Source organism: Bactrocera neohumeralis, chromosome 4 (genome assembly GCF_024586455.1).
Source record: "Bactrocera neohumeralis isolate Rockhampton chromosome 4, APGP_CSIRO_Bneo_wtdbg2-racon-allhic-juicebox.fasta_v2, whole genome shotgun sequence".
NCBI lineage: Eukaryota > Metazoa > Arthropoda > Insecta > Diptera > Tephritidae > Bactrocera > Bactrocera neohumeralis.
In genome coordinates, this window is record NC_065921.1 from 84,931,746 (window position 1) to 84,946,213 (window position 14,468).

The window sequence follows — 14,468 nt, forward strand, 5'->3', positions numbered from 1 at the left end:
GACTGTCGGAAACAAGAGTTGATTCAGAGCTCCCGTCAGTAGACTCCCTATGCTAAGATTAATAATCTGATATTTTTACAGTAATAGCTCCGGTTATAAGTGAATCAGTTTCTTAAAGCTTATACTGAGCAAGTAATTCAACACAGGGTACTTATCCCTACTAACCTATCTTCAGAAACTTGGTAAAGTGAAATCAGCAGAATACAGAGCAGACCTTAGTCGATTGAGTTGGCACATTTTCTATGACTTCCAGTGCTCAAACCTAATAGAACCAGCATAATGCAGAGCATCCCTTAACCGATAGAGATTGACAGATCTACAAATGTTGAGAATTTTACTAAATCCAGCTAGTTGTTGAAGGGTTCCAAATTCGTCATGATAAACCCAATGATGGGTCATTCACCACCTTTCTTTTAAGCAACCGAGTAAATATAGAGCTCGAAATCATCGTCCAGGATCTACGTAATTAATATCAGTACTACGAAGTCGGTCTGGTCAGCCATATGAAAGAAGCACTGCGGGAATTGATTGGCTTTTGTTTATATATTATTTAAGTGAAGCCGTAATTGAAATTTCAGTTTCAAACCTTATTGTGAATGGCTCATCGCTTTCTTATGGTTGCAGTCTTTGCTAAAAAATTGTAATTTTCAAACATATTGTCGTTAGATGTCGCAATAAACAGTATGTGGTCAGATAATGCACGTGCTCACAATTAAAAAAAAGTTGCACAGTTTATTTATATTTCATAAATTACCTTTGTTGAAAATAACAAAGATAATTGAAATATGCTTAATAATTTTCAACTAAGTATAGTAAAAATGTCTGTCCGAATTTCCAAGAACTTAACTTTATCTATATTGAAATATGTATTTTGTCATCTAACTGATATCTGTCAGGATGGCCGAGCGGTCTAAGGCGCCAGACTCAAGTGTAAACTTGCCTATCATTCAATGATGGGTTCATATGGAGCTTTCTGGTCCTCTCTGAGGGCGTGGGTTCGAATCCCACTTCTGACAAGAATTTTTTTTATTGAATTCAAATACTTTAAAATATATTGCCAAGACATTTTCGTTTCAAGATTATATAAAAAGTACCACGTGACAATAGATCCGGAAAATCCGTTTCTCCACGTTTTTTGCGACTCATATTTTGTATGCATAAATATTGCTAATTTTATTTTGCCGACAACCACAAAATAGACTGTAAAATACAAGCAAAACAAATCAAGCATTCTGTGCAATAACAAAAAGGTGATGACAAAACAAGCAATTTTCCAAAAAAAAATGTGGGTGCGTGGGCCACTGAGTACTACTTACACCCGCACACTCCTAAATTTTTTTTCTGACACAACCTATTACTGTTGTTGTTATCTTTGCGAAGTATAGTACATTTGTTTGGTTGTACAATGAATATTTAAATATTTCATGTACGTATTTATTTATGTTTTGCTGCTTTTATTAGGATTTTTTTCTATTTCGGCGTCTGGCTTGTTAGCTCTTAACGCTGACCGCCCAACTGCCCGCGTGCCTGGCTGCCCGGTTAGCCTGGTCCGTATGGAGGAGGCGATGCGTCGTGTCTCCGTCTCCTCGTTGTTGAGGCACTTGCTGAGAGTGTTTTTCGCCTGTTGTTGCTAATGGCCTTAGGTGACGCCGATCAATTGACTTGTTGTGTGTAGCATTTTGTGAGCATATTATTGAAATTTGCTTGTGGCAAAGACGTTTTGTATATAGTTTTGAGTTTTCAGCACCAAAACAAGTGAGTAGTTCGGAAAAGCGAGCAAAATACAAGTTAATGTTGTAGCATTTTGTCTTGTTTTTTTGTTTTGTTTATTAAATTAAAAAACAATTTCGCCGAAGCGTGTAAAATTGGGCGCACACCTACTACGTAGATATGTAAATAGATTTAGTTAGGCATTGTGTGGTGGATGGCTGTTGAAGCGTATATTATTGGCGCGAAAAACTAAAGACACGCTTTTGTGCGAATACTAATCTCATAGCTCGCTAAAACGCTGCGACATTCTACTGGCGCTCAAAAGGTAAGCATTTGATTAGTGGTATTATGTTCGAAAATCTTAGTCTATAGTAGAGCATATTAAGTATTTTAGCAAGTATTTTGGACGCATGCTTTCGGTGCTATATATAATTGGCCTTTGTAGGTGGCCAGCTATAAATAGAGACGTTATGTGTGTAATAAATCTACGAAAGTCAATTTTAATTTTGCAGGTGAATTGTTGTTTGTGAATTTGTATGGAGTTTTTACTTTTTAGTTTCTGGATTTTGAAATATTTTTATTTACAACTGCTTTAAGAAATTTGACTTAATTCTTATCTTTTGAATTTTATCCAAATGTAAAAAAAAATTAAATTTTACAGTTTCCAGATTTTAAACTGATTTGTACAATTTATTTTTAATGATATTTTACGTCTGCTTATGAAAATGTTACTAAAAATGTTCAAAATTTATTCGGAATATTAAAATATATTGAAAATTTTCAAAAATTGAGGCTAAACAAACAAAAAAAATTTAAAATTTTAACATTTAAAAAAATTTTAGAAACAAATTTAATAAAATATTTAAAAAAAAATTAATCAAATTCGAATATATAACAAAAAATAAATTTTATAATATGTAAAAATATTGAAATTTTGATTTAGATCCTTATTATTTGTATTTTTTTTAGAATATTAAAAAGAAAAAAAAATTAAATACATAAATAACTACATATATTAAAATTAAAAATAAAATATTAAACATTTTTTTGAAATGTTTTTTATATTTTTTTGCCATAGTTATAAATTTTTTAATAATTTTTTTATGTTTGGCCTTAATTAAAATAAAGCGTAATTAAAATATTTTTTTATTATGTGTATTTTTTTTTTCGAATATTAAAAAAAATTATAAATTTAAAACAATCCTATGTATGTATATTAAAATTTAAAAAATGTGTTTAACTATGTTTTTGATAAGGGATAAGGCCAAACTTAATAATAATTGTATTAGTTTAATAGAAACATTTTTTTATTGTAATAATAAAAAAATAAAATTTTGACAATTTTTCAAATTTTTAAATTACAAAATTTGACAAAAAGAATATAAAAATAATTAAAATTAATTGGATTAAATAAATTAAAACTTTGACAATTTTTAAATTCAAAAAACTGAAAAAAATAAAAAAAAAAAATTCTAAAGAAAAAATATTTTTTTTTATTTTTCCCTTTGCTCTTTAACGAAATACATATGTATACTCTAAAAGTGTTTTTATTTCAAGTTTTAGTTATAATTAGCCAAACATATCAAGTAAAAAGAAAATAGTTCCATAATAATTATATAAAACAAATTTGAACACAAAAACAAAATTCAAACTTCGAAAAAAAAATTATGATTTATTAAAAATTTTATGAATTACTCAAAATTAAATTTTTTTAAATTTTATTCATTGTTAAAAAATATTTAATTCAAAAACAATAATTTTATAAATTACTCAAAATTAAAAGTATTTCAAATAAAAAATTGTTTGACAATTTAATTAATTTAAAAAATAATAATTAAAATTACTTATTATAGTTCGAATTTCAAATCGATTGAGGAAAACACTTGTTGTGCTGTTTTCGTATATTCTTAAGTTGAAAAATTCAATTAAATATTTGAATTTTCAAATAATAATAATTATTGTTAATTATTTGAAAATTTATTTTCTCCAAATATTCAAAGGAAAAAACAAAAAAAAAATCATATATAACACTGAATAAATTCTACTTTTATTTGCTTTTAAGTACTTTTATTAACAGTTTTAGCTTTTATTATTTATTATTATTTTCGATACTTGTTCACCTAGGTATTTATTTAATTTGATTTGTCGAGTAATGCGTTGAAAGCATTTCCGTCGCACTTTTTATACCCCCAAGAAAACGCCATAATCAGCTGTCTCCGGACCGTTTGCACGCCATTCGTGTGCGCTCCATACACCCCCATGTACGCTCCATATAAACTCACATACTATACACAGACACACAAACCAATACGCTGAAAACACACAATTCAAATCACTTGTTAGTCGCTGAGAGCGACGGCTGGCACAAATCCATAGCCGACCGGCTGTATAAGAGTGACAATTTAATTTTATTTGATATAATATATAAATACTTAGATTTTTTCTAAATTCCAATTTATTTGTGTTGGAAAATTCGCTCGCGAAATAACATTTAAGAACATACGTATCTACATATACATATGTGTGTATGTATGTATGTATGTATCTAAGTATATGTATGCATCTCGCTATTAACCCACTGTGTGGCAGTGGCAATGTGTTTTGTTGCAAGATTTATGGCCTTACTTCGAGTCTTATAAGATGTGTGTATATTTAAACGAAAATAATTTGGATCGAAATCTATTAGTCACTTAATTTATGGTATATGAAATAATTTATTCATTTTTGTTTGTTTGTTTATAACATATACATACATATAATATATGTATATACATATTTATATATATAAATTCGTCCATATAGATATATCTACTATATACTATATACATACATATGTATATAATAATACTCAAAAACTTTGTTTCTAATATTACGTTTCTCTCCAAATTACTTAATTGTTCACCTTTTTAATTAAATTAAGTTATTTTTATTAGAGCTCATGCCAATTTTAATTGTGAGTGTTATTGGCCGCAAATATTACCGAACATTTATGAGTCATATTTCAGCAGCTACAATTATGCGCTATTAAATGTGGCGCAAGGAATAATAATGAGAAAACAATGAGTAAATTGGCATACAAAACATTTACTTTGAGCATAAGTGCGCACTTTGACAAAGCGTAAATATGTGTCAGGATGGCCGAGCGGTCTAAGGCGCCAGACTCAAGTGCGAACTTACCTATCATTCAATGACGGGTTTCTATGGAGCTTTCTGGTCCTCTCTGAGGGCGTGGGTTCGAATCCCACTTCTGACAAGAAATTTTTTATTGTTTTTTTTTTACTCCAAATAATATTTTAATGATAATGAAAATTGAGTACATTTATCGCTCATAAGAAATTCTCAAAATAGATAAATCATTTTAAGACTGCTCAAAAATATATTTTTCCAATTAATGCAAAATAAAGCAAGCGTTTTATTTTAGATTTTTCGGAATTTTTTATAATAAAATGGAAATACAAAGCTTCCAAATTTTTACTACATAAATATTAAGTCTTAAGCTGTATTTTTTTTATTTTCAAAGTAAATTTATTCTGTTAATTGCGAGATTTATCACGCCATTGACATCCATGAAGAAAAAGGGTAGACAAACTCCGTCCATGATTCCCGCAGACTGGCTACACAAAAATAATAATCCATTTCGAGGCTATTGAAATAAGTAGCTCTACTTGTATAACCCTTCCCATGTTAATCTCTATATAGATGGCTATTGCCAAAACAAGGATCTTTTACAGAACTTGGAAATTAATATTTTTGAATTCTTTTAGGCATTGAAATCCAAAATTTCATGATTTGTTGCCACTACATTTTTATTAAAACAAAAAACGGTTAAAATCCTAGTAAGCCACATACATTTTTTAATAAATTGTAAAGCAATCGGTAGAACAGTTTTTTGAGATATCTTGATCGCCAATTTATAAAATGTTTTTTTTTTTCGATACAAACAAGTCAGGTGTGTAGGTCTTAGGCTCTAAAGGCCTTACTTTCTCACTCCTCTAACCTTCCATTACTTTCAATTTCAGAAAATTGCTTTACCATCATGTTCTATGAACAATCTCTAGATTAGATTTATGCCAAAAAAAAAAAATCGTTTTTTTTTTAAACGGGATGAGCTCCTTAAAGATTTTAATTTATCAGTAGTTGAAAAGCTTATAAAACTATACATAATGCTCTTCAAAACTGGTTGGTTTTACAAGAGCAATATTAACCTCAAAAAAAGTTTTTAATCGCTCGAAAAAGAATATATTTCAAATCTTACAACAAATATACTATATATAGAAAGTAAGAGGATTCGAATAATATTAAATTATATATGACGATAAGTAGCGAACAAAGTTGAGTTTCTTCAATTTGGCCTAATTCTGCTCGGTCTGAGATTCTAAGAGATGTCCCAACTATCCCTACACAGACCCTGAATGTAAAATACCAACCTAGGAAAAAAAATGTACCTGTCTTCCATACAAGCGGGAGATTTAAATGAAGAATTCCCGATACTTTCTTGATATGGTGTATAAAGTTCCAATTTCCTTGTGGATTGATGAGAATAACCATTGTCGCGATTAATGGCTGAAGTTTGGGCGATAAACTAAAAATCTGTGTATAACATGTTCTAATATAAGTTAATGGAGTCTAAAGCTTGAAATATAAAGGCAATGCGCTTAATTTTTTTTTTTTTGGATGACTAAGTATTTAGCTTAATTTTTGCCTAGAAAAACTAATTTCGAAGGTTTAATTGCCTGAACTAGGGGCGCACAAACGTAGTTGGATTTCATATCAATCTCTCCAAAGTTTAATCAAGTCAAGAGATTGAAAATGCATGTTTCTCATTTAGTACAATATATGTTTTAGTATTTAGCCAACTCCTTCTCCGTATACTGACACTGCTAAACTCGTTTTGCGACGCTTTTAAGTCTCGTGCATTTAACTATTTTTAGTTTCCTTCTTTAATATTAAACTGATTTAGCACATCAATGAAGTCCAAACATTAGCATAAAGCAGTTTTTTTATTCGAAGCTGTCAATCAAAGCTTTTTGCCCACTTTGTAGCTACTTATACACATGCACACGATTGAAAGTATGTAAGTATATCACTGTCGCGGAGCGATTAAAATTTCAGCTTATATTTTCAAAAAGTTGTATCATCGCTGTCATAAAATGATTACAAAATTATTTGCATTGATTAAAACCTTTACCGTTACATACGAAAGCGTTGACAGCTCGCTATCTGCTTGACCGAATAATGAAAGAAAAAATATATTAAAGCGTATATAATTAAACACAACAACAAAAGCACGCATAAACTATAACAAAAAATGCAGGCAGATGAGCAGAGAAATTTATAAATGTATTTAAAATGTCAAAGATGGAATTTTTTCAAATTACCAAACGTCGCCACCCAACCTTTTTTGCAAATAAAGTACTCGCCTCTTTTTTGCTATAAAAACAATAAAAAAGCGAAATAAAATTGTCTGTATGAAATAGATAAAAATTCAATATAACAAAATGCTTACTGTTGCTTACTTATTTTCAAGTTTATTTAACATTTTAATGTCATATTCAGTGATCTGGGTAAATGTGTGGAAATTATCTGTTTTGACGGGCTCTGAACGGGTTTGGTGGGGTCATAAAACCCGTACAGCGTTAAGTAGTCATATCAATATCATATTACGATGGTTAAATTGTAAGGTGTGTGTATGCAAAAAAAAAAAAAAAAAAACTATAGGCTAGGTGTTGGATAATGGTAACAGTTACCTTCAATAAGTTCATTTTACCATTGAACTTTAAAGACTGCGGACAGTGAAGAGAAAGAAGTTTCATAATGATTATAGTTTGAAAGTAGAAATAACGGACATTGCAGTGTGTGAAATTGAAATTTGTTAAAGGAAGAGTTCGGATTGCGCCTTGAAAGGAGCTGAAGTGGGGCAGAACTTTTGTTAAAAATTGACAAATGAACTTCAAAATACTACGAGCTTAACTTCTAAAACAAGCAACAATATTTAAGTTAGAAGAATAAATAAATTTTAATTCTAAAAAACGTTAACAGAAATGGCTGACTATATGGATGAAAATAATGAAGCGTTCAATATTTATAATAAGGATTTCAAATTGGGGCAAGTTTTGAAGGATTTTTTTTAATAAAAACTGTGAAAATGTTGTTTCTAGGCAAAAAAAATGCTTCTCAGACTTAAGAATGTTGAGCTGAAAGCAATGAAAGTAATGTGTTATAAATGAATTCCATAGAAACAAAAAAGCTAGAACGATCTTATACCACATCTCGGTGTTTTTTGCCGTTCAAGAACATTTTTTTATTAAGATATTAAGCTGGTTTTGATTTGAGCACGTTTATGATATATGCACATGTGGACTAAGCAGATGAAATATCCTGAGAACCTTATAAAAAACTTAAGAGAGGAAAGCAAATCTATCTCTCAACAGGACATTTAACTCTCTTGTGCTTCGATTCCACTCATCTTATTAAAGTTCTCTTAAGGGGTTACATGGGTTTCCTCGGGTTAAAAATAGCCTGTTTTCAGCAATTTTTTTCTCATAAAAAAACTGAAATATTTTATTAGATTTTTTTATTGTTACAAACATACAATATTAACAAATAAATTCTGTCATTTTTGGAAGAAAATATTTTAAACTCGGCCATTGTGACGCCATTTCCGGTAAGCCCTCGGAAAAAAGATTCGCCCGCGTTGGCAGAATAACTCCTACAGGATCTTCTGAAGTGAAAAATATGTGTTTTAGTAAAAGCCTTAACTTAGAACTTAGACGAAGGAAAAACAAAGTGAAAATTAAATTTTTGGCAAACATATTTACAAAAACAAATTAAAATTTTAGTGAAAATATCGCGACAATATTTGTTTTTCAAATAGTTGTAATCGAAAAAAAAGTCCTATATCCAAGTCATTAGGAATTGTATCTAAAAGAACTGTGTAAAATTTCATGAAGAGCGATTAAGTAGTTTACGACAAATCTTGCCAACCGACTTCAAAAGCACTGTTTCGAGAAAATCGCGTTTAAGGACGGCGCACTCAGCTTAGCTAGCCTCGAGCGCACAAGTGCTCAAGGCTGTAACTTCGATACAAACTCGGATGAACTTGAAAGTTTAGGACAATATTCTAGAGGTGTTGTAGAATTTAATAAGATAATAAAAAATTAGATCTTTTGAAACCAGTAAACCCATGTAAACCCTTAAGAAAAGAAAGACAACCTATCCCTCAACAGGATAATTAACACTCTTGTGCTTGGATTCTTATAAATGTATTTTTGAGTACAGGTATAAATGAACTACTATTCTGAAATCAAGAAGTTGGAAGTTACGTTTGAAAAGTCGGATGTCTAGTTCTTCTTTAAGCCTTTCTTCTCAAGTTCTTATTAGCAGTTTCCTTTAGAGCTTTCTTTAATAAAAATTTACATTGAAATTCATTCTCTTTCTTTATAACTTCTCAACAGATTATGTAAGAGAAAATATCGGCCCACAACGAAGCGCCTTGTAATCCCTCGAATGTCGCTGTTGGGCAAATCTATTACCTACACACGCGGTACACATCGACGTGATGCTCGCTACCGGATCATACAAGGTCGTATTTATAATTTTCTGGAGCGTCCACGCGGTTTATTCGCAATCTCCTATCACATAATGGTGTAAGTTGACGATTTTTTCTGCACAAATTCAATAATATGTTCACGACCCTTATCACTCGCGCCTATTTCGCAGATTTATTTTGATCTTCACCTGCTTAGCCTTAAGTATTTTCGCCACAATCAACGAATATGAAAAAGAGGCATCATTTTCCTTATATCGTCTGGAGGTGTTGGTGGTATTTTGGCTCACGATTGAATTTATTGTACGGTAAGTAGTTTACTCATCTGTGTAAAGGAGTGTCTGGAGCTGCGTTTACGAATTTTCTAATTTTCTAACAGGTTATGGGCGGCAGGCGTACGCTCACGTTATCAGGGTCTGCTGGGACGCTTCAAATTCATGACCGGCACATTTTGCATCATAGGTCGGTTTTAAGCTTTGGTTATACGAGTCTGCTGTTGTTTTAGTTTTAAATATATTTTTCAGACCTCATTACCATTGCCGCCTCACTGATTGCTTTGGCGCAGGGTGCACCACGTCGCGTGTTTGCCACCAGCACTTTGCGTGCGCTGAGGTTCTTTCAGATCTTGCGCATGTTGCGCATGGATCGACGTGGTGGTAGCTGGAAACTTTTGGGGAGCGTTGTCTACGCGCATAGACAGGTATACTAAGCTTTCAAAGCATAAAGCGAGATCTAAAGCTTTTGTAAACTCTTTCTTTTTTTTCCAGGAACTACTCACATCAGTCTACATCGGTTTTCTCGGTCTCACTTTCTCTTCCTTCCTGGTTTACTTGGTTGAACGTGATGTTAATGAGCAGTTCAGCAATTTTGCGAAAGCTTTATGGTGGGGTGTTGTAAGTAATATTATATATAGCAGCACTGTACCGAAGTTTGAGCCAGCGTCTGTCAACTTTTCTTGCAGATAACAATGTGTACTATCGGATATGGCGACTCAGTGCCCATAACCTGGCAGGGTAAACTCATCGGTTCGATTGTTACTTTGTTGAGCTATTCGTTCTTTGCACTTCCGGCGGTGAGTTCCTGAAGGCCTTCGCTTTATTTTCTTTTACTTTGCTTTTTATTGTTTTGCATTCTATAACATTATTTTTAGGGCATCTTGGGCAGCGGTTTTGCCTTGAAAGTCCAACAACAACAGCGTCAAAAGCATATGATAAGTCGCTATCAGCCCGCGGCCACATTGATACAGTCCGCTTGGCGTTATTATGCAGCAGATGAGAATTCTACTGCCGTGGCCACATGGAAGATACACGAAATACCCATACAAATGCCAAGTCCCACGAGCTCGTGAGTGCAGTTTAGAAATAGTGGCTTCTTTATGTTTGATAGCATCAGCTAAGCATTCTTTTCAATTCTTTAGCTTCAAAGTTCAAAGCCCCTTGCGACGTTTGCCTAGTCGCCGTCGCCGTAGCCAAACCATACATTCGCCTGCCGATATTGTGCATATTGAGTCAGCGAAGTCGGGTCGCTATCTTTCGGTCTTCAATGACAAATCTGTCGAAAGTCAAGGTTAGTTGTTTTATTTAAAAAAAATTTGTACTTAGTATTATTTTGCAGATGAAGAATATACACCAAAGTGCAATACGTTGATGAAGAAACACAAAATCGCTATCAGATTTATAAGAATGGTAACTATAGTATATGCCTAGAGGTATTCTGCTACACTTTTCAAAATTTTTCATATATTTATTTTTATTAATATTGTTATTATTAGGTTTTTAATATTTTTATTATAATTTTTTATTTTAATTTCGTAAAAATATATTTTATATATTATAGCGGGTCGATTTACTGGAAGCCAAAAAAAACGTAAAAATGTTGTATGCCAGAAATTTTCTGCGGATAATTCAAAAAGACTTTGCCCAAGCGACTAAACGTCTAAAAACAGTTTCGAGCCAGCGATTTTTAAGTCGAAGTTTTTTAGGGATTATAAAAATTTATTCTTCAGTTTTTAAAATATCCGAACGAAATTAAGTACATACATAGGTGCATTTTGATGTTCTATTGATCATATGTCGGATTCGGTCAGATCGGACAACTATATCACATATCTCCCATACAGCCAATAACTCAGATTTTTTAAATTTCCCTTAAAAATGGCTCCAGACCCTTGAAACCGACGTAAGACCCATAGTCTCTTAGGCAAAATTGTTCAGAACGGTCCGTACAACATTTCCGGCATATGCGATTTTATAGAAAAAAATCGACCGGCTCTAACATTAGGTAATCGAAAAAGTCTTTTCGTATTTCTAATCAAATTTCAACTTTTTTGTATTGTATATAAGTATGTACATTTTCTTTTTTTCTTCTTTCTTTGAATTTGGCTTTTAATTACAGTTTAAAATAAATTTTTTCTTTATTACAATTTTGGTTTTGTTTTATTATTTTAATTTTCCCCACATAGCTTAAGTTTATGGTTGCCCGTCGAAAATTCAAAGAAGCCTTGAAACCCTACGATGTGAAAGATGTACTGGAACAGTATGCGGCTGGTCACGCGGACCTGTTGATGCGAGTAAAGAATATACACGCGAGGTAAAATTAAAACTCATTGAGGTTTGCACCGCGTACTAAGATCTATTCGGCCCTGTAGAACGTCTTAATAAGGTTCTATAGTTTTACGCGAAAAAATCTTCGACGAAAATACAAAATAATTGCTTACGTAGAACCGACAAAAAATATTTAAAAAAATCTATAAAAAAAAAATGATTTATCTTATACTTTAATTTTATAATTTGTTTTTTTTTTTTAAATGCCTTCACGTAGATTGGATCTAATATTAGGCGGCAAGCGTGCGCCAAAAATCAAGGATGCATCGAAAATCTGCTTAGCTTCCAGAGTGGTCAAAATGGAGAGACAAGTAAATCTACGCTTTTAAACCTGCCTTACTTTCCGCCTTCATTTATTAACTTCTTTTTTCAATTTTCAATAATCCACTTTTAATGAACTCAAACAACCAGGTGACCGATATTGATGATAAGCTGGATCTACTGATCAGACAATATATGGAGGATCGCAGACGAAAAGAAAATGATAACGAAGAGCAGTCAAATTTGGCGCCGGCACTCGAAGCCGTGAATACAGAGACGATCAACAAAAGAGAGAAAGAAAATATTACGGCCGCTGTGAAGGAAGCAAAAAGTGCCAATAGAACAAGGTGAGGGTCATAAATATTCATACAATAAAAAAAAAAAAACATTTTAAAGAGAGCGCGTGCATGAACTTATATATCGTCACCTAAAATGCAAAATAACGTAACATAACTTTTCATAAGCTTCCAGCCGAAAGAAAAACGATATAATAGAAACCACTTATATGTATATTGAAAAAAAAATTTGAGTTTTGGTTATGAAATGGTTATAAATTGGTTATATAGTGGATATGTATTGGTTATATATTGGCTAAATATTGGTTATAAAATGGTTACATATTGGTTATAAAGTGGTTATATCGGACAGCGGAAGCTGAAAATTTTATGCTATATATATGAACGATGATACCGTGTAGTGAATTGTAATCAATAAAAAACTCAATTTCGATTTGTTGATGATACATTGTTTTACATTTTAGGTGGCAATATTTTCTTGTAAAAAAACTTTTTATACTCTTTTCTTACAGTCTCCCCTCGATCGTCTATCAACCACACCTGCCCGCGAATATAAATTATCCTCCACATCGTGACTTAAAGTTACCACTCCCACAGCAGCGACCTGATAGTGCAAGTAAACAACTTTAGCATTTGATCCATGTCTGTGTTATAGAATCTGCACCGTCTCACATAAATTACACTCGTACACACACGCTACACATACAACCGAAGTTCACTGTATACGTACTCAATGTTGTGTGCTCACTGTACTTACTGCACTCTCTCTATTTTGTAATTGTGAAGTAGTTATTAGTTGTAATAAATTTTTGTATGTATGGTTGTTTTGTTGGATATTTTGTTGTTAGCAAATAATATTGTATATTAAAGTGAATTTATTTTATATTTTCTTGATGCTAGTCATATTTATAGATGATTTGGGCAAAGTAGAAGAAGGCGATATATTCGCTGAGGACGATGAGTACAGCGATGCTATGTATGCATCAGTGGAAGCGTATTTGGGTTGGACTTGAAGTGCTGTGTGTTTAAGTGAAGCACGGAAGCTTGGTTTCCATAACATAATACTAAAATTTTGTGTCCCTTGCAGCAGCTGCAGACAACTATTATCGAATAAGTTGCATTATTTATGTTGTAATAATTAAATAAAGTATAAAGATATATAAACAGAGTATTGATTATATGTTTTTTAATATATATTGGATAGTCGAAAAAGTCTTTTCGTATTTCTAATCAAAATTCAACTTAATTTTTTTAATATTTATAATAAACAATAGTGAACAAAAAAATTACATTTTGGTCGACCACCTTTTGCCATTTTTCCGCTGGAGACATTATTTCATCAGTGTAAAACTTTTCTGGTTTCTCGGCGAAAAACTGCGACAAGTAATTTTCACAGGCTTTTCTTGAAGCCAACTTTACTCCATTAAAGGAGTTCTGCATTGGCCGAAACAAATGGTAGTCCGATGATGCAAGGTCAGGGTTATATGGTGGGTGCATCAAATTTTTCCAGTTTTTGCCGAGTCATCAAAATGTGTGTCGTCTAGTGTTGAACTGATGGAAGACGAAAACCTCTCTATTGATCAGTTCTGGCCGTTTTTTTCGATTGCTTGCTACCATCTCATACGTTGTTGACGGTAAAATGGAGAATCAATCATTCAACCAGGCTGGGGCAACTGAAAGTGGATGATTCCTTTCCAGTCGTCAATCCTGGCTTTGCGACAATTAGTTGAGCTTCACCAAAAGTTAATTCGGTCCATTAAGTTTTTCACAGACAATTCATGTGGTACCCAAACATCGAGCTTCTTTTTGTAGCCAGCCTTTTTTAAATGGTTCGAAACCATTTGAAGATGAATTTTAAGTTCCTTTGCGATGACGTGGCTGCTTATGTGACGGTCCTGGTCAATCTTTTAAATAATTTCATCGAATTTTCCAACGATAGGTCGACCAGAGCGAAGTGCATCTTTCACATCGAAATTTCCAGAACGGAAGCGAGCGAATCATTGTAAACTTCACAAATTCCATTGGTGGCTTGCGTGGCATTCTAGCCTTTTT

The 14,468-nt window shown here is 32.4% G+C and overlaps 1 protein-coding gene and 2 non-coding genes across 3 annotated transcripts; all 3 read left to right on the forward strand.

Annotated features, from left to right (window-relative positions):
- The first annotated feature begins 891 nt into the window (after positions 1–891).
- On the forward strand, positions 892–1,016 carry Trnal-caa (transfer RNA leucine (anticodon CAA)). Its single transcript has 2 exons — positions 892–929; positions 972–1,016. It is a non-coding gene; the product is annotated as a tRNA-Leu (tRNA).
- A 664-nt stretch (positions 1,017–1,680) lies between these two features.
- Positions 1,681–13,516, forward strand: LOC126754858 (potassium voltage-gated channel subfamily KQT member 4-like). Its single transcript, XM_050467047.1, has 15 exons — positions 1,681–2,035; positions 9,165–9,356; positions 9,430–9,564; positions 9,636–9,718; positions 9,781–9,956; positions 10,024–10,149; positions 10,218–10,328; positions 10,407–10,600; positions 10,674–10,822; positions 10,871–10,941; positions 11,718–11,845; positions 12,077–12,170; positions 12,271–12,467; positions 12,929–13,032; positions 13,317–13,516. Exons 2-15 carry the CDS (start codon positions 9,217–9,219, stop codon positions 13,427–13,429), a joined length of 1,821 nt encoding a protein of 606 aa, XP_050323004.1. The 5' UTR covers positions 1,681–2,035; positions 9,165–9,216; the 3' UTR covers positions 13,430–13,516.
- On the forward strand, positions 4,839–4,963 carry Trnal-caa (transfer RNA leucine (anticodon CAA)). The gene is made up of 2 exons: positions 4,839–4,876; positions 4,919–4,963. It is a non-coding gene; the product is annotated as a tRNA-Leu (tRNA).
- Positions 13,517–14,468: the final 952 nt, after the last annotated feature.